General features: G+C 22.4%; 2 protein-coding genes across 2 annotated transcripts; one reads left to right on the top strand and one right to left on the bottom strand.

Moving 5' to 3' along the window:
- The first annotated feature begins 8 nt into the window (after positions 1-8).
- On the top strand, positions 9-10199 carry LOC129610163 (nuclear migration protein nudC). The gene is made up of 6 exons (XM_055522574.1): positions 9-214; positions 297-374; positions 443-660; positions 725-887; positions 9355-9549; positions 9648-10199. The coding sequence occupies exons 1-6, from the start codon at positions 143-145 to the stop codon at positions 9900-9902; spliced, it is 981 nt and encodes a 326-aa protein (XP_055378549.1). The 5' UTR covers positions 9-142; the 3' UTR covers positions 9903-10199.
- Positions 3348-27467, bottom strand: LOC129610162 (putative uncharacterized protein DDB_G0282133). The gene is made up of 4 exons (XM_055522572.1): positions 26617-27467; positions 7071-7538; positions 4753-5257; positions 3348-3822 (listed from the first exon to the last, which is right to left on the bottom strand). The coding sequence occupies exons 2-4, from the start codon at positions 7536-7538 to the stop codon at positions 3794-3796; spliced, it is 1002 nt and encodes a 333-aa protein (XP_055378547.1). The 5' UTR covers positions 26617-27467; the 3' UTR covers positions 3348-3793.
- Positions 27468-27820: the final 353 nt, after the last annotated feature.

Here is a 27820-nt window from a genome sequence, read left to right as displayed (position 1 = left end):
CATTCTAGATTATTAATTTCAGACGTGATTCAATATTGATTGTTATTCAATTTAAATTTTTTTTGAGTAAGATTTTTTTTGATTCTTCTACATTCTTTAAATTCAGACTGTAACCAGTGTATATTATAACAAAAGATAAAATATGACCGAAGAAGGCGAATTTGATGCAATTTTATTTACTTTAGCTGATAAACATCCGGAAGGTGTTCCGCAAGTATGTAAAACCTTTTCTTGATTTATTCGGTAGAACCATACGAATTACACTATATTTCAAATTTTGTATATAAATATTTTAGCTTTTAAATACTATTGCCGATTGGTTGGCCCGTAGAACAGATTTCTTTTATGGTGGAGAAGATGGGCAATGGCAAAAGGTATATCTATTTAAGGTTATGTTAATATTGAAGATTTTGTGAAAAATCATGTTTTACAATATTTGTAGCTGTTAATGAATGCTTTTAATAAACATGCTACAAAAGCAATGGAAATACATAAGCAAAAAATTAAAGAGCGTGAAGAAGCAGAAAAACGGAAACAAGAAGCCAATCGTAAAAAGAAAGAGCAAGAAGAAAAAATAAATATGGATAATGCAAGTTCAAGTATTAGCGAAGTAACTGATGAAGAAGCTGAACGAATTCAAAAGGAAATAGATGAAGAAAAGTACGATTTTTTTTTCTTGGATGATATTTAATATTATTCAATCTTAAATTTAATCAATTTTAAGGAGACAAAAAGAAGCAAAAACTAAAGTAGAGGATGTGTCCAAACCAGTGGAAGGAGATGCGGAAGATTTGGAAGAAGCTGATAAAAGCAAATTGCAGCCTAATGAAGGAAATGGTTGCAATTTGGAAAATTACAAGTGGACACAAACATTGCAGGAAGTTGAGGTAAGTTAAAAACAAAAAGTTTTTTGTTGAAATTTCCTGTATAAGTACAAATATTTTAAGGTATATTATCGGTTGCTATGAAACAAATTTCCAAATAAGTACATGTCAGAGTATTATATACAAATTCATTCACTAACTCAATTTTTCATTATGTTAGTCAAATTTGCATCTGTTTAATGAAATATGTTTTTATTGAAAATTTACGAGCTTTACATTTCTATTACCTATGGCAACTGAATTTGTGTTACTTCCCTTTAAAACAGTATTTGTTATTGCTAGGACTACGACTTTCTAGCTTATTGAAATTTTTGTTTGAAATGGTCTTGTACAATCTCTTTTTAATATTATTATTTGTAATATTAATATTAAAAGGAGATTGTGATGACGGGAAAATCAATTTAATTTAAAAAAAAATGTTGTTTTCGTTGCTCGTATTTTATTTGAAAGAAAAACGAGCGAAAAATTATTCGCCATTTGTAATAAACGAAATATATTCCAATTCGCTTTTATTAAATTATCTAATGAATTTTTCATATCATAAACACAAACCAAAATTAATTTTTTTTAATAAAATTTCCTTTTTTCAAATGATTGAAAAATTTATATATAGATGGCTCTTATTTGATCTAGTTTTTAAAAGAAACACTTTTTTTATTCTAAATTGTTGAATAAAATTATAAATTAAAAATTTTTATTTAAAATTATTAATAAAATTAAAATTATAAATTAACAAGAATATTACGTATATACTAATTTTTTTGTGTATAAATCATTTACGTTAAGTAAGATTTTCTAAAATTGCATACTTAATTTTAGACAAAGCAACTAAAGTGAGAAGGAATATTTAATCATTTAATTACCTTAAAAATAATGGTAAGAACTCCATTTACATGCCGAAAAAGTAAAAAAATTTTATGATTATTGAATTTTACTAAACAGAAATTTCAAGTTCTTATTTAAAATTAATTTCATCTAATTTCCGCTCTTTTTAAAAATATAAGGAAAATTTTTGCAGATACGATGTTTGAAAAGCAGTTCTAGCCTAGCGCTTCTTTAAGTCTTTAAATCTTTAAGTCTCATAAACAATGTCATTGCTGTTACTTTCGGACGACTGATTATTTAGAAGTTTCAGAATTTGCAGATTGCGTAAATAAAAAAACTTAGCTAAAGTTTTTGGATACTATTTAACGCGACTGAAAAATTTTAGTTCTAATGTAGAACTTTGAGCGCAGCGTGCATAAACGAATTTTCCCATAGATAATTTTTATTTATTGTATGTATTCTAACATACCATACGTATTCTATCTCCTATTTGATACTATGTATTCTATGTACTTGATCCTATGAATCCTATGTACTCTAACATACTATATGTATGTATGTAAAGGTAAATCTTTTATGGCTATAATAACTCTGGAATGGCTGGGGTGGCTCGGGCTGTTCCGCTACCACACTCAGTTCCCTTAAAATCTATATTTGTGATTTTTAATTTTAATTGAAAATTTAGAAGCTCTGCTTTAAAGTAATAAAAAATTCGTTTAATTGGGCATTTGTTTTAGAGTGTACTTGTTTTCTTATCCAACCACACAAAAGTTTCTATTCCAATTATTGGCATTGCCTTTGGTTTTGAAATCGCACATTAACTTAGAATCCTTTCACAATAAATCAATCCATTTTACGTTCTCTAAACCTCCCTCTTTCTTGGGTACTTAAGGCTTAGGTAACTAAAAATTTATAAGTTTTTAAACCGTTTGCTTATTAAGGCGATTTTTTTTTAGCAAAATTCATAAAATATTTAATAAAAATAATACAAAAATAATTAAATATCATGAAACAATAAATAATTTATTTTTAGGTTTTGTTTTTTTTTTTTATATATTATAATTTGATTTTTTTTTGTTTTGTTTTATTACATAAAATTAAAATTCTAAATAATATTGAGAATATTTTCTAAATTTCAAAATAAAATTTAATTTTGTTTTTTTGCTTAAAAATCATTTCAAATTAAGAATTTTCTTTTTTTTTATAATTTTTAAAATTATATAAGGAAACAAGGTTTATTTTTTTTTCATTTAAATTGTATTTAAAAAAAAAAATTTCAAATTTCTAATCAATAGTTTAATTGGTAATACTTAAAATGTATTTACTATAAAAAAATATACGCTTTGATATATTTTAATTAAATATTAGAATAATATGTTTTTTTAATTGCTTTATACATAAATTATATATTTTAAAATTTCAAGAGAAAATCTTGATTTAAATTTTTTTTTAATTTAAAAATCGATGACTAAACAAATTTTTCTATTTTATTTATTTTTTTTGTTTGTTTTTCTTTTAATTTTTGATTTTCAATTAATAATTTAATTGCAATATTCTGGAATAATTTTAATATTCTTATTAATTAATCAATTGAATTCTTTTTTAAATTTTATTTTTTAAAATGTGATTGTTGTTGTTTTATTTTCTTATTTTCTAAAGAAATACTTTGTTTTTTTTTTGGGTTTTTTTTTTAAATAATATTTTTTTTTGAAACAATTATTTTGATTACGATTTTGATTTTAATATTTACATAATTTAATTATTATTTTTATGCTTTCACGTTGTCCTATAATCTTGCTACAACAAACCTGTTGTTTTTACAATCGTCAAATATTACTATTAAATTTTATTGTTGTCAATGAAAGCATTTCATATAATCAAAATCGAAAATTTAATAATTCGATAAATTAAAAAAAAAAAATTTTTTTTGTTTTGTTCTTTTAACATACAATTGGTTTTTGTATAAAGTTCTGATTATATAATTATAAAATAATTATTTTCGTAAAATTAGAATTTAATTTAGGTTCGAGGTGGTATAAAAAAAACATCTTCTGCAATTATTCTTAAATCTGTACTCCTTAGTTTTACATTTGAGGCATTTCTCTAGCACGCACTAAAAAGAAAAAGGAAAAATTTAATAAGAATTTCAATAAAAATTAAGCATGTTTATTTTGCATTATTTTAAATAATTAAAATTGATCATTAATAACATCGAGCTACAAAATAGCCTAAAAATAGTCTATGTAAATTTTTGAATTAAAATTTTCAAATTTATTTTTTTTTGCTTCTTACAACCAGCACCCAAAAATTAATTTTAAATAAAATAATAAATGACATTGCATTTGTATGATTACCCAAATTCATACAAATTTTTTGAAACAAACATTATACAAAAACGAGAAAAAATGGAGTTGACCTTTTCAACTCTGCGATACCCGTACGAATTTTTTTATTCTATGTGCGAATGAATATGTCATAGCTGACTAAGGAACAGACTCTGTCTTTAAGGTGCCATATTCCCATATTAATTTATGCAAAATTTCAGTACTGTGTTTTCAATATTTTCTACATATGACAACTATTCGTTTGTGTGAAATTTCAATACGACAGCTTTTATAGTTTCTCAAATTTTGAAGTTGTATGGCAGCTACCCGAATCGCTACCCCGATCATGTCCGATTTCAATAGGGTTCTTGTACTTACTACAGTAAACCATTTGTGAAAATTTGGTGAACTTAGCTCAATTAGTTTTTGAGTTATCGCTGGGACGGACGGACGGACGGATGGACAGACAAAGCTAAATCTACTCAGAATTTGACGCTGATCAAAAACATACACTTGAGTCTATATCTAAGACTGTTAGCCTTACAAACGGTAAGGCAAATTTAGTATAGCCTTCGAACATACGTTCGTAGGGGTATAATTAATGTTCTCGTTAATGACAACATGGTCTGCCAATTATACTTTTTCTCAAATCAAAATTAACTAACAATATGCAAAATAAATAAAATAGAATTATTTTAAAATAAATTTCATATACTTACTTTCCATTAAATATACCATTAATAAAATACCAATTAAAAAGAAACCGCTCATTGTTAATATTAATACAGTTAATTGATGTCCTCGACTACATATTCCATTATTTTTGGTTTTACGTTGTGGCCCGCCAACACCATTAACCATTGTAAAATGTGTTGAGCTAGCTATTGATACAGCATCAACATCTTTGGTTTTAATAAAATGTAAATTTGGATCAATCTCTAACATTGTATTATCATTTTGTTCATTATTAATATTACTATTACTATTATTATTATTATTATTAGAAATTGTATATATATTTAATTTATCATTATTATTATTTGTTTTTGAATATTGATCAGTCATTTTATTTGTTGTTGCTGTTATAACATTAATAGCAGCAGCATCTCTATTAACTTTTGTATTGTTATAATTTGTATTCTTATTATTACTATTATTATTATGTATAGCTACAAAACGTTCTAGATTTGCTGTTGTCAATAATAATGATCCAGATGAAGCCGTCTACAAAAATTAAAAGAAAAGAAAAGAAAAATGTAAATTAAAATAGAATAAAAATTTCATGAATATTTTTTAAAGATTTTTAAAATTTATAGTTTATAGAGCAAGATGACAAAAAAAAAAATTAATTAAAATGTTTTTGTTTTCACCGATCTATACGAAAATATCCGAAGACCAAAAAAAAATTTATTGTTTCAAAATAAAAACCAACTCTTCAAGATCATAAATTTTAAATTTTTTTTTTTCTAAATTTTATTTTATGCCGCGATCTTTTCGAAAGAAATAGCAAGGCTATGAATTAAACATTTTGATCTATATTAAATTAAATATCAATTTTAATCATTGATTTTCTAAAATCCCATAATAAATTTTTTATTGTTTAAGGTGTGTGTTCGTGTGCTTGTGAGAATTTTTTTAATATTTTTAAAAAATAAAAATATTCTTGGTTGGAAAATGAAAGTTTTGCTTTTTTTTTTGTTTTTGGTAGAATGGTAGTACCAGGCTGATTTTTTTTTCACTAATTATTTGCTTTTTCATTGTCTTTTACAAAAATGTATGAAAATAGTAGCAAAATAAAAGCAAATAAATCTAACAGTAACAGAATTTTAAAATTATTAATGGATTTTGCAATATTTATGTAAAATATTTATTTTTAAGAAAAAAAATAAAATTTTTATTGAATAATGATTAAAATTTGTGACAATAAATTGAAGAATTGTGGCTATTATGGAATGATGACTGTTATGTAAGGGAAAGAGTAGAATATAGTTTGTATTTTTCAAATTATATTTTTATTTATTCGTTTATTTGTTTATTTATTTATTTATTTACTAACCAGTGATAACTGACGAAAACTGTCTTTTTCAACTAGTTTTAAAATTTTTCTTTTATGTAATGTAAATTGAGTAATAATTTTGGATTTTAATTTAATTTTTAAAAAAATTTAAAATATAAGTATGTACCGTAAAATATTCAAATATAAGCAGATATTTTGCGTGGTTTCTTTTTCTCAAAATTATTAACAAAATTCATAAATTCATTTGTAATTAATTGATTGTTTTACCCTACTATTTATAAAAAATTAATATTCAACACTTAATAAAATTTAAGTCACTTAATGTAATAATAATAATAATTTAGTTTTAATTTTGCCATCTTTATTTTTTTAATATTGTTTCAGATTTAGATTTAGAACAAAATCAACCGAAACTCAAAATGTTTATTTATGTATAATTTTTAAATTTTTAAAAATTAAATATATTTTTATTGTACTTAAATTCTACAAATAATATTGACACTCCCAAAATTAAATTCTAACGCGTTCTAATTTTGGGAAATTTTTAATTGGCTGATTTTAATTGTCATTCTAACATTTTAGAACATTTAATATTTTCCATACTAATTTAATGTTGAAAAAGAAAAAATAATGAAAACCAGAATACAATTAACAATTAATTATTTAATTTTGTATTTAATATTAATATTTTTATAATATTAATGAAATATAAAATTTAAATTAAAATCCATCAGAACAACAACAACAACAAAAAATTTGGAATTAATTTATAAATTAACATGATTTTGTGCTTATAAACAAATAATAATCAAAATTTTTCTATTACGTATATTTTTTCGAAATAATCACGTTTTCTTAAAATTTATAACCTAAAATTTTCTCATGAATTTTTAACAAAAAATATTCTTTAACAAATTTAATTTAAATGAGAGTGTAAATTTCATAAAATTAAGTAATTTAATATTATTAATTTCTTAATTAAATTATTAAAAAATTTTTATGGTTTTATTTTGTACTTACTCCTGTACTATGATGACTATCTGTAGAACCTTGTGATGATCTGGAACCTCTTTTTAATTGACCAATATCATATTCATTATTTGTATTATAATTAAATCTATCATCCATAGATTTATTAAATCTCTCATTTTTATATTTTTTATTTTCTTTATTATTTTTATTATTTAATAATTGTTGATTTTTACGATCATTGTCCAATGATGATATCGATGATGATGAAATTGAATTTCTTTCATTTTTATATTCAATACTAATTATTTCTTTATTATTATTATTATTATTATTATATTGATTATCTTGACTATTAATTAATAAATTTTTTGATGATGATGAATGTATACCATTAGTAGCAGTTATTGGTAAATTATAATTTGATTCACTATAACTATGTAATGAACTGGAACCGCTACGTGTTGATGTTGTTGAACCAGTTAATGATGGTCTTGGTATATGCAATGAATAATTCATCTGAAACAACAAAAAATTATTATTATTATTATTTTAATTAAATTAATTAAATTGAATTTTATTGTTAATTTAATTCAATAAATTATAGCACTTTGTGTTTCATATGAGATCATCTATAACGCACTGATTTTACTACTTTAAGTAAATTTAAAAGAAAATTTTTTTTTTTATAAAAAGTAATAGTAAAATTGTACGTGTGTACCACATAATGCGTTTATATTGTATACTTAATTATAATTTCAGTCACAATTTTATTATAGTTATTGTATTAAAAAAAAAAATAAGTTAAAAATAACCTTTGTAATAAATACAATGGTTTGCCTTCGATTTAAATTCATAAGTATCACAAAATAATATTCTTTTTTCTTTCAATTAGGGATAAGGCAAATTATGAATCTAAATTTAGTAAAACCATTAACATTATTATTGCTATACACGCTAAATATAATTAATTTGTACGAGTAAATATTGTAAATTAATACAGCAATCGATTGAAAAAAAAATATTTAAGTCAAAAGTTCATTAAATTATAAGTGTGGTTTTACAGAATAGAATAAGTATAGGCTCGCTACTGATTTGGGCTACCACAAAACCAAAAACTAAAGTAACAATTGTAATAATTAATCAAATTTTCCTTATTTTTATTATTAAATATTGTTGATTTTTATATTAATTTTTTTTTATTGCTATGCGATCATGTTGTAGTACTTTATTTATTATTAAAACAATGTTGACCAACTAAAACTAAAAAATAAACAAAAACATAAACAATTGTAAAAAAAGAAAAAGCTTCGAAAAGAATTTTAATTAGCCCGGCTAATTTATAGCTTAAAATGTTAGTTAAAGTCACAATATATATGAAAAGTATTACTTAATAGCTCATTGTTTTGTTCTTGAGGTAGGTCATAGGGTTTTAAAAATTTTGTGAATGGTTAGTAATGTAAAAAACAAAATTATTTTCGTTTTTTGTTTTTTCAATTTTTACTTTAAATTATTTGAGTCCAAATAAAATACGGGCTGAAATTATTGTAAGATTAATAATCTTAAGTAAATTAAGATATGATTAAATAATTTGGGTGTAAGTCTTAATTAACTTTTCACAATATATAAGTATGATTAAGTCACTCACTTATTTTAAGTTGATTGTTATTCTTAAAAGTATCCTTATAGAAATTCGAGTAGCATGAACACATTCTTTAACATTTTCATATATGGTATATAAGGTTGTAAATATTTTATTTATTCAACGGGTGATGAGTAAATTATTTAAAAAAGATTAATGATTGTAATGATATATATATATAGCAGTTACTATAATTACTAATTACGATTATGATTAATTGTTTGACAATAATATTTATATTGTTGTTTAAATGAAATTTTATATTGTAATTAATTGATTTGAATGAAAAATATTAGTATTACAAGTAAGTATTATAGATTTAGTTGCATTGTTAATATTTTATATGAATTAGGTACGAAATTTTCGAATTATTTCTTTATTTTCTTTTAATATATTTTTTATTGCTACTTCGCTCCTGGGAGGAGCATAGGACTGGTGCACGATATTGTAGGTAATCATGAACACCAGTTTCTTACGTCATTAAGTTTACTAAGTAGCTGACGAGCATACCGTAGGGTTAATATTCAGATTTTTGTAAATTGATTTGAGTTTAGTAAAGAAATTTCACTACAATTAACGGCTTTCATTTCTGTGTTATAATAATTTTTAAATATTCATTTATATTTGTATTAAAATTAATAAGATTTCAAAATAACAAAATTAAAATTAAAATTTTATTTTTTATATTTTCAGATAAAAATACCATTTAAAGTAAATTTCAATTTAAAATCGCGTGATGTTATTGTAGAAATAGGTAAAAAAACATTAAAAGTTGGCTTAAAAGGTCATCCACCAGTTATTGATGGTGAATTATGTTCTGATATTAAAATTGAAGAATCTGTTTGGGTATTACAAGATACTAAAACAATATTAATAACATTGGAAAAGGTAAAAAAAAAAACATATTTAATTTTTCTTTTCTATTTTGCACTCTTGAATTCTAATGAAAATATTCTTGTTAATTGTATTTTTTTTTTGTGTTTTAGATTAATCAAATGACATGGTGGGATCGTTTAGTTACAACAGATCCACCAATATTAACGAAACGTATTAATCCGGAACCATCAAAATTATCTGATTTAGATGGTGAAACACGTAGTCTAGTTGAAAAAATGATGTATGATCAAAGGCAAAAAGAAAAAGGTTTACCAACTAGTGATGAACAAAAGAAACAGGATGTATTAAAGAAATTTATGGAACAACATCCAGAAATGGATTTTTCAAAATGTAAATTTAATTAAAAAAGATGAAAATAATTTGATAATTGATGAACTTTTCCTAAAATTATAATATTTTTGTTTAAAATTATTCATTTTTTTTTTTTTTGAAATTTCGTTCAATGGAATCTTTAATTTTTCATTATTACTTATAAAAATTTTGATTTACTATACTCAATGATAATAAAGCTATAAACTTAATGATAAACTTGATAAAAAATTATATAATTTTTGAAAAAATCCTTAAAATAAATTTCAAAGCACATTCTTTCTTATATATGGATGTAAAAAATGTGTACCTAATTTTTTTCTTGAATTTAAAATGCATAACACCAGTATATAAAATAAAAATATTGAAAAAAAAAATGATTTTTTCTTAAATATTACTGCTTAAATTTACATAGAAAAAAGTAATAAAGCAAATAAATTGAATTTTTTCTTTTTTGTACAAAAAATAAATAAAAATGCTTTTTAGTATTACTTATTTGTTTTTTTTTTTTTTAAACAATTTTTAGTGCGCTTATATTCTTTAATTTTAAATTTCTTCAAATCTGTTCTACAAAATTAATGAATTGAATTTATTTTTAATGATTAGATTAAAGTATTCTTAATATATTTTTAAATATCCTGTACTTACACTCAAATTGAATTCAAATATTTTGTTTTTGAACACAATATACTAATTAATTTAGTTTTAGATAAGGGTAGTGCATAATTTTAGCATAACTATCAATTACAAAACTATTTAAATTTGAATTACAATTAAAATGAATTTCTTAATTTAATTTATATTTCATAATAAATAATTTAAAATATATAGGTGAACCCATTAATTAAATAAAAACTCTTGGATCTCGATATGTCCGAATCTAATTGAATAAATTTCATCCCAACGGCTTAAAGGCTAATTAATACGTTCGCGGACGCTAAAAATTTCAAGGAACTGCAAAAATATACAGGCAATTATTTTTGAAATTAGTTGTAATATTTGAAATCTGATTAGAGATGTATTATAAGAATAGTCAGAAAATTGTATTTTAGCCATTATATACAATGAAAGTTATAGCATTTACTACCATATAGATAATTTTTTTCAACTAGAGTGATATGAATTAAATGAATAAAAATTGGCTTTAAAATTTGAATGATATAGCATTGACGTCATTTTACATCACTATAAAAATGAATTCTATAGCATTCGCATCCACAAAAGTGTTAAATGTTTATTCTCTTAATAAAATACAACAATAAATTATTTATAAGAAATATTTTTAGAAAACATTCTTATTGTGTTCATTCAAATTTTTCAAAAACAATCTATTGAAACAAATTAAATTGCAAATTTAGAAAATTTTGAGGAAAAACAAATGTTGTGTATGATTTGCAAATTGATCTCGCATATGCATAAAACCTAAACTTATAAATGGAGAAAGAAAAAAGTTTATAAGTGAAAGCATTTGGTATAGATTTCGTGAGAAATTTTCTAAAAATCTATAAATTTTTTTTATTTCTGAAGCTTGTTGAATTTGCTTTTTTCCAAATGCTTTTAAATTTTTTCATTCAATAATAATAAAAATTTTTATATAAATTATAAATGATTATCATTGTCATTTAAGATAAATATCTGTTATTTCTTATTATGTTTTCTTTTTATTTAAAAATAATATTAGAAAATTAATATGTCAAGCTATAAAACAACCAGCAGATGAGACAAAAAGAAAAGCATCAAAATTTTAGTGTGAAAACAAAAAAATTAACTTTCATTTTAATAGAAAAAAAAATTTTTTTTTATATCTTTCTTTTTATATTGTAGAATATACAATAAAAACCATCTTGACCTCCGACATCAGTAGAAGTGTTTTTTAAGGTTAGAATAACTAGGTTTAGAATACCCCCTACAAGTTTAGCGTCTGTTTTTTTTTTGTTGTAAGTTTTGTGGATTTTTGAATTGTTATTGAAAAGTTGCAAAATAATTCAGTAAGAAATGAAATTTTTTAAATGAGAACACAGGAGTATCAGCTTCCAATTTTTTTTTGCCATAAGACGTGACGACAACAATATCTCCGATTACTCTCTTTAGTCAAATAAATAATATAATAGATTCTAAATTAACTACCATTCTTTCTTTTCTTTTCATTTTATTTTAATATCATTAATTTTCATATAAGTCATTATTCTCATATATTTTTTCTTATTTTATGCTGTACAAATAAATCATCACATTTATTATTCGTCAAGGTAGAACATAGAAAATACAGGAAAAAACAAACAAAAAGCCAAGAAGAAAATTGATGATGATCACACGACCGATAGAATAAACTACCGGCGGCCGGTTTTTTATTAAAAAAACAGCAATAAAATAAGAAGAAAAAAAATATTGTTAATTGTCCTAACTGTTTCTTTTGTTAAACCATTTTTCGGTTTTTTTGTTTCTTTTTTGGATGATTTGGATTTACTGCTTGTTTTCTTCATTTTTTTTTCTCATAAATTTTTTTTCTTTTCCTTAACTTTTGATATTTTTACTAAGATTAATTTTTTCCTCCTTTTTTATTTTTTATTTGGGGTTATAATTTTATTCTATGAATATTTCGAAGATTTTCTCACATGTTTAAGAGATTCGTTCCCGGTACATAAAGGTACGATCATTAATATGTGTATGTATATATGCAATTCTTGATTGATTTAACTTTCACAAAAATCCAAAGAGTTCTTGTGCCAGGAACGATTATTATTTTTTTTTAGTTTTTAATTCTAGATATTTATAACAAATTAAGTATCAATAATTATGGGAGAAAAGAAAAATTTTCGGCATTTATGAGTAGAAAATTGTCGGTACTCATGAAACACGTATAGGTTATTTTTATTTGTGTAAAATTTTTAAGCAATTTTCAGCATGAAAACAAATAATAGTCTTATAATTAAATTTTAATGATGTTAATTTATCAATTTCTCTTTTTTATATTTTAAGAGTAGAACACATATTTATTATATCTCCGTTTAATAATGAGGATGCCCTATTTTATTATTATTGTTTCATGTTATAAATTTTTAAAGATAGGTTATAAATTTTGACTGATAATTAAATTTAATGGTTTTTTAATCATATTTTATTTGGTGATATTTAATTCGCAGAATGATTGAGTCAAGAATCAAAGTGGAAAATTAATATGTAAAAGAAAACGATTTATTAGATTTTGTTTACTGAACAAAATTACTGAAATTCGTAGTAACATTAATATTTTAAGTTTGCTCTTAATATTCAAAACTTTCCTTTCTTTAAGTAGAAAATTATATTTCGGAATAGATGAGTATAAAATGTTAGTATCTATTTTTAGAAATACACAATCTGACCTTTAATTTCTAAATTAGAATTTATTATAGGTTTTGCACTAAATAACATTTTCAAAGTTCATATACAGCGTGATTCAGAAAGTTATACAACAACATATACCATTGGTTAGAAAATACCACAACAACATATACCATTGGTTAGAAAATCGAAAATGAGTAAAACTTTTGTTCTGAACTGGATGCGAAATCTCAAGGGTTTCCGAATTCCAGGGGTTTTTAACGAAATTGTCACGAAATTTTTACTTATCCAAGTTTTTGAATTATAACTTCCATTCTGAAAAAGATAGGAACTTCAAACGAACAGTTTCTGAAAGGCCTAGTAAAGGACTTAAAATAGACAAGCTTCTTGATTCTGTATATTATGTACCTTCGGAATAACAAGCGTTCTAACTTTAAAGAAGATAAAATTTTTCCTTTGATTCTTTCAGTTTTTTCTAGGTAGATAATTTCGTAAGAAGTTTTTTAAAACTCTGACATTTTTTTATAGAATTTTGCCCAGCTGTTTGACCTTAATTTAAGTTCTCCATCATTAAAAAATTTTTTAATGTTGCAGAAGATGTAGTACAAAAACCATTTGTATGTCAAGATTTAAAAGACCCTTAAAAGCAAGAATTTTAAGCCTTGTAATTATCAAAAATCATTAATTTTTGGTGACAATAGCCTTTCGAAAAAACAGTTGACATTTTGAAGAATCGTTATTTTGACAAAAAATCTGAATTTTAATATTTTTATTGAAATGTAACAAATAATAACAAAATTGAAACGAAATTTAATACAAACCAAAAATTAAAAATTTGAAAAACAAAAATTGATTTTAAAAAATTTTAAATTTTTTAAAAGAAAAACTAGAATTTTACAACAAAAAAAAAAATCTAGTAATCAAAAATTTTTTTTCGAAACTTTTCTTGGTAAAGAAAATTGATAGGTTTTTTATTTTTGCCAATTTTTATAAGAAATGGTACCTATATGGTTTGAAATTTTTAAATGCATTTTTCTCAGATTGGGTGCAATTTAAAAATTTGAAAAAATTATTTTCGGAATCTAGACACCATTTAGCATTTGAAGTTATAAAAATTATCAAAGTAAAACGAATTTTTAAAGAGATGCCATATAAATTTTGACATTTGTTTTAATTGAAAAAAATTTTTTTTTGCTAGAAAATTTAATTTTTTTAACAAAATGGAGTTTGTAAATTATTTGGTATTAACATTATGAAGCTAATAAATAATTTATAAGTAATTTTATGGGATTATTAACTTTTAAACATACATATTTCTACAAGAGCCGAAATTAGTGTACTATATTTCTAATTTTAGTTTATATTTCAATCAATTGGAAATAATAAAATATTTAAATTTGTAATTTCATTTTTGAAACTTTTATAAAACTTATGACAATCTTACACTTTCCCAAATAAAAAGAAATTTTTTTAAGCTAATGCCAAATTTGTAGTTTTTGCACCTGTGCCTTTCTGTTGCCTAAGTTATTTAAGTTCTAAGTTAAAAATGTGAAAGCTTATTGCATTATCAGAAGCACCCGTACATATAAATTTTATTTTCATATCAATTTTCTTATCATAAAAGACTTGTTTTTAATTCTCATTTCATTATGATTGTAATAAATATGGGGCTTAATTATCAAAAATAAAAGCCGCCAATAAAAATATGCTTGAAATTAAAATGCAGAAAGAAAAAATTTAAAACAACAATAAGGATAGGAACGTTCAGTATCCAAAACAAAAATTTTTCTATGACTTAATTTAAAATTCTTAAAAATTTTTATGTTTTTTTTTCCCTTCCATTATACACGGGTTTAAGAATGTTTTATTTTGATAAGTTATGTTGCTAATTCGATTCGATTTTAATTGATTTAGAATAATAATATTAAGAAAAAACTATTTATAATAATAATTCTTTGCCGAAAATAAAAAACAACAAAAAATAGATTCCAAAAAATATTCAGTTTTTGTTCTATTAAAAAAAAAAAATTAAAATAATCGCTAAATGAAACTTGACATATTATGGTGACGATGGTGGATTAAATTATCAAAATATTTGAAAAATACAAAAATAAACAACAAAATTATACGGAAGCTTCAGAAAAAAAAAATTTTTTTAAAGAAACAAACAAAAAATTATTTTTATTTTTTTTTTTTACAAATTTGCATAATTTTTATGACGTTTTCGTTTCTTTGAATGAGGCAAAAACATAAAAAAACAAAATTAACATGAATTTATAGGTAAATAAAAGGTAATTCATGTTTATCAGTAAGTTTATAATTTTTTTATTTATGTAGGTACAATGTTTTTTTTTTATTTTTCCCATCAGAAGTTTTCCTGAACAACAGCACTTCTGACTAAAAATCAGAACGTAATTCGAAAATAAAATGCATGTATGAGTCATTGCCAAAAAAAATTCTCGTTTATATTTTAAACGATTTACAGGAAACTTGTGAAGTTCACAGAATTATTTGGAAAATTTCTTTGAAATCTTTAAATATTTGTGTAGGAATTTAAGAAGAAAATTTATTAATAATTTTTGTGCTTATTAGTTTGTATGTATATTAAAATAGAAAATCAAAATACTGAAAAATCATATTGCGATGAAGATTTCGGCTTATTCCTACTGACTGCGATTACAAAATGTAGGTAAATGTAAAAATCCAAAATTTTTTAGGAGAACATGAGTCGTTATACAAGGGGTACTAGGCTATTAGAAGTCCATTAGTGGCCTACTTACAAAAATAAAAATTCGGATAAGCTGCGATTAAAATATTTAAATATTTAATTTTTAAGGAAATTTTTAAAATACAAGAATGGACTTATATAAAAATAGAGTGAAAAGAGGAGTAAACTAAATATTTTGAAAATATAGAACAATTCTTTAGTTCATTACAACTCTATTGAAAATAATAACCCATTTTTTTAAAAATGTTGGATAGACCACTAATGCAATGAGCGCCTCATATGTAATTAAACATTTACATAAATTAAAAATTTAGGTTGTCCTTAACTTAAATTAATTAAATTAAATAATTATTAAAAATATTTAAAATAAAATGAAAATATTAAATTTACTGGTTTGATTTCATAAACAGTTGCATAGTTTAATAAATCTTGTAATGTACATAAACGTTCACAAAAAATGACAGTGTGATTATGAAAAATTTGCAGTTTTTATTATTCAATAAATAAATAAATTAAAGATTGTCGTAGCTCAATAAAGTTCTAATTCATTATTAAAGGAAATTTTGTTCTAATTTCAATTAGAACTAAATTTCCTCAAATAATTTTATATTTAATTCTAAATTTGCTAATACTTATATATCGACAATATTTTGCAGCTATAAGCAGATATGCTTAAAATTAAAATAATTGAGTTCCGAATAAGTTCTTCTCTATAGAAGTAATTGCTGTTCTGTTCAGCAATTAAAAGATATTCTATAGAGAAGATATAATATAAGTACAGTTAAATAATATTATGTGCCGCTTTTATATGCATTTTCTATATTCATTTTTATACACCACGTCATATTCAAACATAATTAAATTTGTCAATGACCTTAATTTCTATATTCTTCGCAAGAACAAAAAGAGAAAAAATATATTGGGAAAAATTGATTAATATGATCGATTAATTGTCATGATAACAGAAAAATGATGCTATTTAAAAAAATTTTTTAGTGTAAGATTGCTACAGGTGATTTCTAATGAATTGTTTATCACTCATTCGCCTCTTTTGTTTCGTTTTTTGTATTTTGATTGATTTGAAAATAAATAAAAATTTTTGTTAGTTTTGTAATGTTCTAGCAGCCTTAATCACTGATGATTGTTGGTATTTTTTTTTTCTTTTTTGTCTCTCTATCTACTTTTATTTGTTATAAAAATTGAGCGAGATTATTTGAAATTTTTTTTTTATTTAATATTCTGTTTTTAAAACTATTTATTAAACAAGTTTTCAAAAATTTTATTGATTGTTGTTTGTTTTGTTTTTATTTTTAACCAAAAATCTTGTGATATCTCCAATTTTTGATTATTTTTTTTTCTTCTGAATTTTTTTTTTTTTTGAATTAATTTAAAATAAATTGTAGCATAAAAAATTAGGAGAGATGATGGTACCACAAAAAAAAAAAAAAAACATAAGTATATTTTTCCATACTGTGTTATTTGGAGATATCGCGAAATTTAAATATACAAAAAAAAGAAACAAAAAAAACCGTTTTAATTATAAAAATATTTATATAAATGTTATAGTATATAAGTATGTTAATATTTTTATATACGTAAGTTTAGAAATTATGAGAAAATTTTTTTTTCTGATAAAGAATTCCGAATTTTCGTGTTTTTTGTTTCTTTGAATCTGATGATTTGACGATATTTAAATATTCAGTTTACGCTTTTGTCTTTCTTTTAAATATTTTTATTAATATGTCTAGATATTTAGAAAATTCGATGTCCATCTGTCCAAATGATCATAAATACTACATTTTTCTTTCTTAATAAAGAAAAGAAAAAAATGGCAAAAATTTTTAATTGAAAATTGTGAAAATCTATGTTTTCTTAATTCATCATATAATTAGGAAGTATATTTGAGAGGAAGTATATAAGAGAGTGAATTTCAAGCGTTGTAGATAATCATTTGTGAGAAAACAGGAGGCGCAATAATATATTGCAATTCAACAGTCTCGCGCGCAACTCGCCTATAATGCAATAAGAAGAGCAAAAATTTTTCAATTTGGTCTCTTAAAATAATTTGTGTCGTCTCAATTGGGAGTAATAATAATTTTATATGAATACTTTAGAATTTGAATTTATTTGGAGTACGAATTACTCAAATTCATAATTTTAATATTTTAAAAAAATTAGAAAAATAAGATACTTATTTTTTTCAGAAGACAACCAGCTTTGATAAAGTGTGCATGTATGGAGTGCATAAAATGTATTAGCAAAAATAAAAGTATTTTATATCGAATAAAAGAAAGTCTTATATTTCGAATTTTTATAAATTCGGAAAAATTATTAAATTCAAATTAACATTTTTATTGAAGATTTTCTTTTGAATATTTATTCTTTCTAGTTCAATTACACAAAAATATTTAAAAATATGAAATTTTAAAAAATTGCATAGTTTTAGGAGTCATTAATTTATTTTAATACCTTTATTGTTTTTAAATAGATATTTTAATAAGAAAATTTATGCATTTCTGTAATATTATATAATCATATAAGTCATTTAAAGCTATACTATATGTTAACAAAGTATTAACGAACAGAATTCGCTATGTTTATAGGGCCTCTCTATGATATAGGCAATTTGATTGACGAAATTGTTTTTTATCAAAGTTGTTATCAACTCAAATTTAAAATCTTATTTTCTTTAAAATAAATTCGAGAACTTTCCTATATGAACTTAAATATCTGACTTTAAAATATACTTATGATTATAATTTGTTTAATTTGATACAAAAAAAACAGTTTACAAAAACTCCAAAGCACGTGGTACTTAATTTTCTAATATTATAAGAACTGGTATTAAAACTTTGATGAAGTTTTAACAAAACAAGAAACAAAAAAGAAAGGAATTAGTTTTATCAAGTTCTTAACTCTGATATTATTTTATAGGTAGGTTTATTCTTTTATTTAATTATCTTATTATAATATAAATTAAAATCAATGTTAATATTTTATTTGGAAAAAAGTTACCAAAATTGGATTATAATTAATAAGAAGGGAGTTTAATTGATGTGACGTATAACGAAATTAAAAAATGATTTATTAATAAGATTCGAGCGATATAATGTAAAGATTAAAAAAAAAAAAGCCGGTAGGTGGTAAAAAATAAAATTATTAATTGAATCAGCAATAAAGAATATTTAGAATAAATTATTGAAATCGAAAACTTTAAAATTTTATAAGTATGTGTTTTAAAGAGTTGCCAGGTATTAAAAATTTTCGAAATTTTGCCTTTAAATAATAAACTCTAACTTATTTTACAAGCAATTTGTTCTTCCAATTTATATTGGTCGCCTGCGATTGTCGGTGGGTCGGCTTCTCTAGCAAAGTACATGTTAGAATATACCTTAACGTTTGCTTTTAGTTTTTTTCTGAAAATCGTATATGTATCCTATCTCTCTGAAAATTTATTGTTTCTCAAATTATATGATTTGCAATCATATGTGAAAGAACAGTGATGAATAGAGGTAAGCTTACTGTACATAAAAAAGTAGGAGTAATATTTGTACCATTGTATTTTAATTTTTCCGAGTTCACGGACACGACCTCTTATCGCTTTAAAATGTTTCTGAATTTCTAAACCTTAAGTGAACTAAACGTGAATACTAAATATCAGAATGCGTTATGAACAATTTGCTGTTTTTGACAATTAATTTTACTTAAATTGCAAACCCCCAAAGTATGCCATTTGCAACTACAACTGGAATTATTAATGGTGAATGGAGAATTACATTCCTGAAAGAAGGTGAAAATGAGCCTAATAGAGCCCGGCTTCACCGGTTCAGTAGCGAGATTGTAAGCTCTCAATGAATTTTCAAGTAAAATTCTTTTATTTTTATGTTTTTTTAAGTCTTCTGAAGTTCTCCAAAATAAGTTTGGAATTGATTTTGTATTCAATCAAACTTAAAATATTGGCTATTTGTGAAAAGTAATGAATTATATTTTAATTATAGCAATTTAATAATTTTATTTTAAAAAATATTTCAATATTTTGCAATATTTATTTCATGTGTATGTATTCACAATAATGTGTGAACGCGATTCTTATGAAAATAATTTCAATATTTCTCTTATACTTTTAAGTCATTGAACTTGTATATTTTTTTTTCTGATAGTGGGCTTTACACTCTTATGTATAATATTAGTATAGTTAATATTTCATTATTATATTATGACAATTTATTTTATCTTTGATTATTATGATTGTGTTCCTACTGAAAAGAAAAATTTTATAATAAATTATTTTACTAAATAATCTGACAAATAATTTTCTTTATATTTCCGCCATATTTTTCTTTTTTAACTTATTTACATATATATACATCAATACTTATCTTAATTTTATTCAATGTTATATAGATTTGTGTTATACTTATAGTAAATGTTATATATTGATTTATAATAATTATATATAACATGATTATAGTTTAAAATTTTAAATTTTAATTTTTTTTGCAAAAAAAAAAAAAATAAATAAATAAAATCGAATTTATTAGTAATTTAATAACAGCATGAGTTTCTAAATATTGGAAATTTATGTCAGCAATTAAAAGTTAAATGAATAAATAAGTAATTTAAAGACAGCACAATTTTTCTTTTATCCAAAGAATTTCTAATTTTATTCATAGAATTTTTGTTATTCAAAAATTTTGAAACGAAATTGGAAATTTCGAAGCAATTTTTTTTATTAAATTTAGGATTCAGAAAATTTCAGATTGCAAATCCAAAAAAATTGTATGAAGAAATTTAATTAATTAAGACTTTCAACACATTTATTTATAATATCTATGATTCGATTTTATTTATTAGCAATTCTTAAACAAAATTAAAGGAAATTTATTTTCAAAACCATATATGTACATACACCTACTTAATTACTTAACCTGACAGGTTTCCTAATATTGTACATATATATGAATGACTCAATTTATGCAAATATCAGAAACTTTTTTGGTCAAGAAAATTTAACACCCAATTCTATTCATTAATTCAAATTGATAGAGCAATATAGATATTCAAAAATCTAAAAAAAATACTAATTAAAAATATTAACGTTATTTTTTTTTTGTTGTTGACGTATTCTAATTAACAGAGCTAGACAACTTATCCATTATCCATAATTTTTATTCCAAAATTTTTATCTTTACCATTTGATCAACAATCGCTAACTAACTTACTAACTAACTGCCTTACTGTATCTTAACACGTGAATATTAACCAAAACTAAATTTCAAATATAAGAAGTACCTGTGTCTAATAATAAGACATGTTAAAAGTAAAGATTCAAAAATCTACATTGTGTATTCAAATCGTGTATCTATATAACAATAAAAAAGAATATATAATAAAAATTATCATCATCGTCTTCATCATCATAATAATGGTTATATTTATTGTTATAAAAGACATAACCATCATTTTCACTATATACCTACATCTATACATATAATTTACATATTAAAGTTATAGTAAGATTTATTTCAGAGATTAAAATGGTGCCATTCTGGCTGTTGTTATTAAACAAAAAAAAAAAACACAGAAATATCAAAGAAAGAATGATAAAAGTAAGTTGGTTGCCTTTGTATTAAATATTGTGTAATATTAAAATTATATGCATATATTAATATTAGAATAGGTTATAGAATGAGGTTGAGAAGTTATAGAACAAAAATTAGCTATGTGTAAAACTCTTATGCTAAAAAAACTCTTATACTAAGTATGTATGTATGTATCAGCATTTATAACATGTGAATGAAGATTTTTATATAATAATATCAATCAATCATTAAGTATTTTATCTTCAATCCTATATAATTAAGATTTAATAGTAAGTATTTCTTTGAAATTTATATTTAAAATAAATTAGTTTAAATAAGTTTTAAAATTATATTATATAAGAACTTAAATAACACTTGTTTTAAACAAATGTCCAAAACACCCAGCCTTTTTGTCATTATCGTAAATTAAACGTTAATATACTTATTTGGATATTTTTCGATTTAGTGGAATAAGTGAATTCATTTTGCTTAGGGATTGTCTTCCTGTGCCAAACGAAAGAAATTTCTAAATTAAATTAAATTAATCCCTATTTTTTTCGCTCATCTTAAATATGAAGTAAAATATTTCATGTATTTATATACAAAAAACTACTGCTATACTGCCAAAAAACTGTTAATAAAACTTAGTTGTAAAATTTATTATCAATTTTTTTCCCATTTTATTAATACTAAAATTGAATAAAGAGCTAGTCTGCGCTGTCACAATTTTTCCCGTGTTCATAAAACTCTTAAATATAGTCAAAAAATTTGGTTTGAAGTAAAACTCTAGTTGGGTACAATCATCTAAATTTATGAAATTTTTTAAAAATTTAGGCACAAAAATTCCAAACAGTTGGAAGCTAATAACCCTATATAGCCTACAATTACTTTAAATTATAATTTCATTGCAGGTAATAATGTTAAATTATAATCGATAATCAGTAATATTTGATTAGCACAAACGAATTGCACTAAAACAGAAAAAATATTAATTATTACCCATACTTGCGAGCAGTGCAAAAATTATTCAATTCATCTATATTCATTTTCAATTACCTACCAAATATAATACAATTGTTTTGTGATTTTATTAACATGTGCAAAAGTACATTAGGTAAATATGTACATTATGTATTACATTATGCACAATGAACAAATTCAATTATTCAACTTATATACATTAATATATATGTACTTTATTAAGTATAATAAAAAATTACTTATTAACACAAAGGTTTGTAAATGAGATTTTGAAAAATGTTCAACAGTCCAATGTTAAATTAATTAAAAATTTTATTGAAAAATCTTTCTTTAAGTAAATGACCTTTTGAGCTTTAAGTAAATTATTATAAATGTACTTACATACATGCTATGTGTGTGTAAGTGAATTTCGCATAAATTGCATATGAACTATAAGAAAAATAATAATTGTAATACTATTTTTATAAATACAGAAGTAATTGTACTAAAAGCTAAGGTAATATTATGTAAATGCTCGATAAGTAAAACAAGTGAGAATGTTGATTTTCGGTTAATGAATGTATAATGTGGAAATAATTTATCGTAGAAAACTACATTTTTAATCAAAAATTTTTTTTGCATAGGTATGAAAAAATATTGCAAATACCTTTGGCATTTATTAATCAGAAATGAAACATTTAAGACGGCAACAATTTGAAAAAAGTTCGAAAATGATAGCAATTTTCTAAATATCAACACAATCAGCGATAAAGAAAATAAGACTGCCGTTTTGAATAAATTTCTGAGCGTGCTGCCAGTAAGTTCTTATTTAAGTAACATATTGATAAAATGGTAGGTACTGTATTTTAAAACACATTTTTTGAGACCTGGAAAAGTAATTTCTTTTCTAACAAATTGCCAAAATAGTAAGTATTAAGTTTGCACTAAATTTTCAAAAACACGATTTTTTTCTATTTACTATTTTAGGACCCAAGACCTTATAGTCCATTTTTACTTCGACCTTTAGGATTATTTGAGATTCCCATTTGCATTTCTATAACCACAATTCTTCTACACTTCTGACAAATCGCAATACAAAAATTATTTAAAACTGAAACGCTTCAAAACAGCTCAGAGTTAAAATATAATTCCAAAAACTAACAATTTTATATTGTATTATTCAACATTTTAATTTTAATTTTTAGTACTTAATTATTATCTTTTAATTTGTATCGTCCCATTAATCGATACTCCACTGTATTCATATTTATATGGAGATTTATTGTGTTATGTTTCTGAATTGATCATTTTATTATAGTTAATTAAAGTTAAACAATACTTCGCACTGCATAATCATAATCATCAAAATTAAAAAAAATTATAATAAAATAGTAATCATATAATTAAAAAAAAAACATAAATATAAAATTCCAGTAAAAACATACATAGTTAATTGTGTTAATTACAATATGAGAAAAAACATACAAAATATAATTTAATGATATTAATAAATAATAGAAACGAAAGATTTTCAATAATTTACCTATTTTATTTGTTCTTTTATTCGTTTCAAATAATTTAATAATAATATAATTAGCTATATATAATAGTTATTACAATTAAAGTAAATTATTAAAGATAATACAGTTGTAATTATATAGATTTATGACAAGATAATTTAAATTGCTTATTGTTGCCCTTACATAATAATTACAATAACAAACTTACCTAATATCAGTTAGTAATATCAGTTAGTTCTTAATGTCATTATCAATAATTAGTAATAATAATTAAAGTTTCATATTTTAATAATTATTGACAATGCGTAGTTTTACAATTTTTTCCAAATTAAAACTGAGAATTGCAACATACAAAATGGCAGTTAGCAAAGCATTGACAAAATCTACTTAATTTGGGACGTATTGGAAGGGAAAATTTATTTTAAAAATTATGAATCACTAATTCAAGAACGTTGATAATATCATAATATTTACTGCTTTTCAATACGCAATGTACATACGCAATAACTCTAGGAGAAAAATGAAATCCCAAAGTCCCATAGAATATTTATTTTTAATATGTGCATGTAAGAGAATTAAGTTCAGAATTAATTAAAAAAATAAATAAATTTTCATTTAAATATAAAATTAAAAATACCAACAAAATTCAAAAAAGCTGGACAAATTTTTTATTCAAATTCAATTAAAACCATGTAGATTTTATTTTTTTATATTCAACAAATAAGAATTAATTTATATAATATTTTTGAATATTTATAATTTTTTTTTCAAATTAATTCATTAATTCGAAAATAATTTTATACTGATAAGAAAGATTTTAATTATTTTAAAAATGTAAGTATGAAATTTATAACTTAATTTTGAAACAGAAATTAAAATTAACAACCGCCCAAAATTAACGCTTTATGTACATATATGAATGTATGATTATGTCATATGTGTGCATATATATTTTATTATCGAAATTGAAATGTTTATAAATTTTTATTTAATTGCCACTTATTTTCTTCATATTATTACAGTAAAAATTAATTAATATTCGAAAAAAAAAGATAGCATGATCATGAGAAATAGCTGTATACTAAAGCTGGTAACAGAAAACCAAAAATAATTCTTTACAAATTACACACTCTTACACATATGCACGGAAAAGAACAGAAAGGATCTGAATAATAAAAACGTCCATTTATTGCATAGAAGCATTTAATTACTTTTTATAAAATTTGATATTGTAAAATCATTATTATCGTACAAATTAATTACAGGTATTAAAATTTAATTTACATTTTACTCCATTAGACTGCTAATAAAATAAAAAATTTCTCAAATTTCTATACTAAGATCAAAAAATATAATGCAAAAGTATGCGGGGACGTAGTTTACAAAGAAAATTGATTACCACTTAATAATTAATTAATTTAATTAATTTTCGAATAGTTTTACATATATTTCAATAAAATGGCATGATGTATGGTAATTTTATTTAAAAAAATTAATTTTTTTTTGCGAAAGATCATTGAGAACATTTAAATATCCTAATAAAATAAAAAAAGAGCGAAAAAAAAACTTCTGTTGGAAACCAGTTAAATTTTTAAAAAAACTTTAAACATTTTTGGTTTTTTATTCGAACTCATCTAAAAATAACATCAATTAATTCTTTAGAATTTTTTTTTTTGTATATTTCAATGCTTCTTTCATTTTTTTTTTGTCTTCTGCTTATTATTATTTTCCCCCATATTTTGTTTTAGTCAAACCGCTATTTATCCGAATTCGAATGAATTTCACACGCCTATATAGCCATCTATTACATTTTTTAAATATATTTTAACATTTTTATATATAAAAGTAGATGTTTTATAATCCTAGTTGTATTTTTTAACTGTAGTGAGACAATGATTTTAACTATGTAGAACCGATAATAAAAAAAAAAAAACTGATATCATTTACAAAAATTTTTAACTAATTTTGTGTTGGCATTTTTTGTTTTAAGTATCGTTTATCTAATTAAAATAATTAAAATTTTAAATGAGAATGAAAGCTTTTTATATTCTTTGTTACTTAGTTTTTTTTAGCTTTATTTTTTAGGGAAGATGTTATGAAAATAAGGTCAATGAAATAGGTTAAATTTTAAATAAATTTTATAGTAGTTAAGGCTTTTTAGCAAAAATAGTTATAGGAATAATCGGGTTCTATAAAATGTAGATAAATTTCTAAAGATAATGTGCGTTTTTAAAACAGTTGACATTGACTAGGAATTTAAAAAATATTCTTAAGCGTCTCTACCAAAAATTTTTTTTTCTTTATTTGATCAAAGCCGTTTCAGAATAATTTTTTTGGCCATCTTTTTTGATTTTGTGTTTTTTTTTATTTTTTTTAGAATTGTTTTAATTGTCCAGTAACAGTAAAAGGAAAATCAGTTTTATATTCCGATATAAACGCCGGTTCATGTATAAAAATCTTATACTGTTATTTTAGCGTTAAACGATCATAAGACGAACTGTTTAAAATCACAAAAATTTTTCGATTATAATGTTATATTTTTTTTTGTGGCGGGCAATTTCTCTTCTAAATGCGTACATATATCGGTATTTCGAAACTATTTTTTACTAATCATAAGTTTTTAAGTTACAGAACTTACCTTTATTGAATGATAAAAAAAATTGTCAGTCTTGATTGATTCCTTTAATCCTTGATTTTTTTTGTGTGTTCTTCTTCTTTAAATATTTTCCGAAATATTCGAAAGCTGGTTGATTCTAGTATTCAAGATTCTTTCTTTTTTTTCTCAAGAAATAATTTTTATATATTTGTTATAGACTTTTTTTTATAATATAGATACGAATTATAAAAAAAAACTTGTTTTAAAAATTATTTCGAAAATTTAGATTTTGTTTCTATTAATATAGAATTAAAATATTTTAGCTTTTGTTTAAGAGGAAAAAATTATCGAAAAATTTTAATAAACTTGTTTGATTAGGATATTTTTTTTATACTTTTTAAAAGTATTTTTATATTAAGTATTTCTTATATTTAGATTGTTTGATTTTCTCTTTGAAAATTATATTAATTACTTTTGTCCAAAATTTATTTTTTATTCTATTTTATTAAATTTGTTCTAAATTTACGACACGCTTTTAATTTCTAAAATTTATACATACATAATATGCGATTTAAATAAATTAAATTAAAATTTTTTTCTTCTTCTTATTTTATATTTAAAACACAAAATCGATTATTAAATTAATTAATTAAAATATTTTTATTATTTTCAAATTAATTATATTTTTTTGTTTTATAATTCTTTTATGTTGCTTATAAATCGTGTTCCGTTTTAACCGCTAATTTTTTTCAGAGCTAGAATTCTTTTTTTTTTCCTTCTTCGCCTCAAATAATTCCAAAATGAAAGTAAAATTTAAAAAAAAAAGTTGTGTATTCAATACTTTTGTATTACAAAAAAAAAAAGAAAATACCGGACCAACCGAACCGATTTACTCAACATCAAGAACAAAACTGAAACAATAATCGATCAGTGTTTCAACTTTTAATGATAAAAAAATTCAATTTCAATTTCAAAACAAAATAGCATTCTTTAACCAATCTACGGTATTAATAAGAATAAAAGCAAAAAAAAATTATAAAAATAATAATAACAGGTAAACCGACAGATATTGAAAATTGAGCATAACATAATAAGAGAAATAGATAAGCAATGAAAACAAAAAAATAAAAAAAAAGGAGAGCAAAGAAAAATATCGAACTTTTAAACTTTGTTTTATGCTCTAACTTTTCTTTGTTATGTTTCATATAAGCCACTCTCTTTAAATTAGTAGTCAAACAGCTGATAA

Source organism: Condylostylus longicornis, unplaced genomic scaffold (genome assembly GCF_029603195.1).
Source record: "Condylostylus longicornis isolate FDR11 unplaced genomic scaffold, ASM2960319v2 ptg000044l, whole genome shotgun sequence".
NCBI lineage: Eukaryota > Metazoa > Arthropoda > Insecta > Diptera > Dolichopodidae > Condylostylus > Condylostylus longicornis.
Note: the sequence above shows the minus strand (reverse complement) of the source record. Positions and strands in the feature narration are given on the sequence as shown.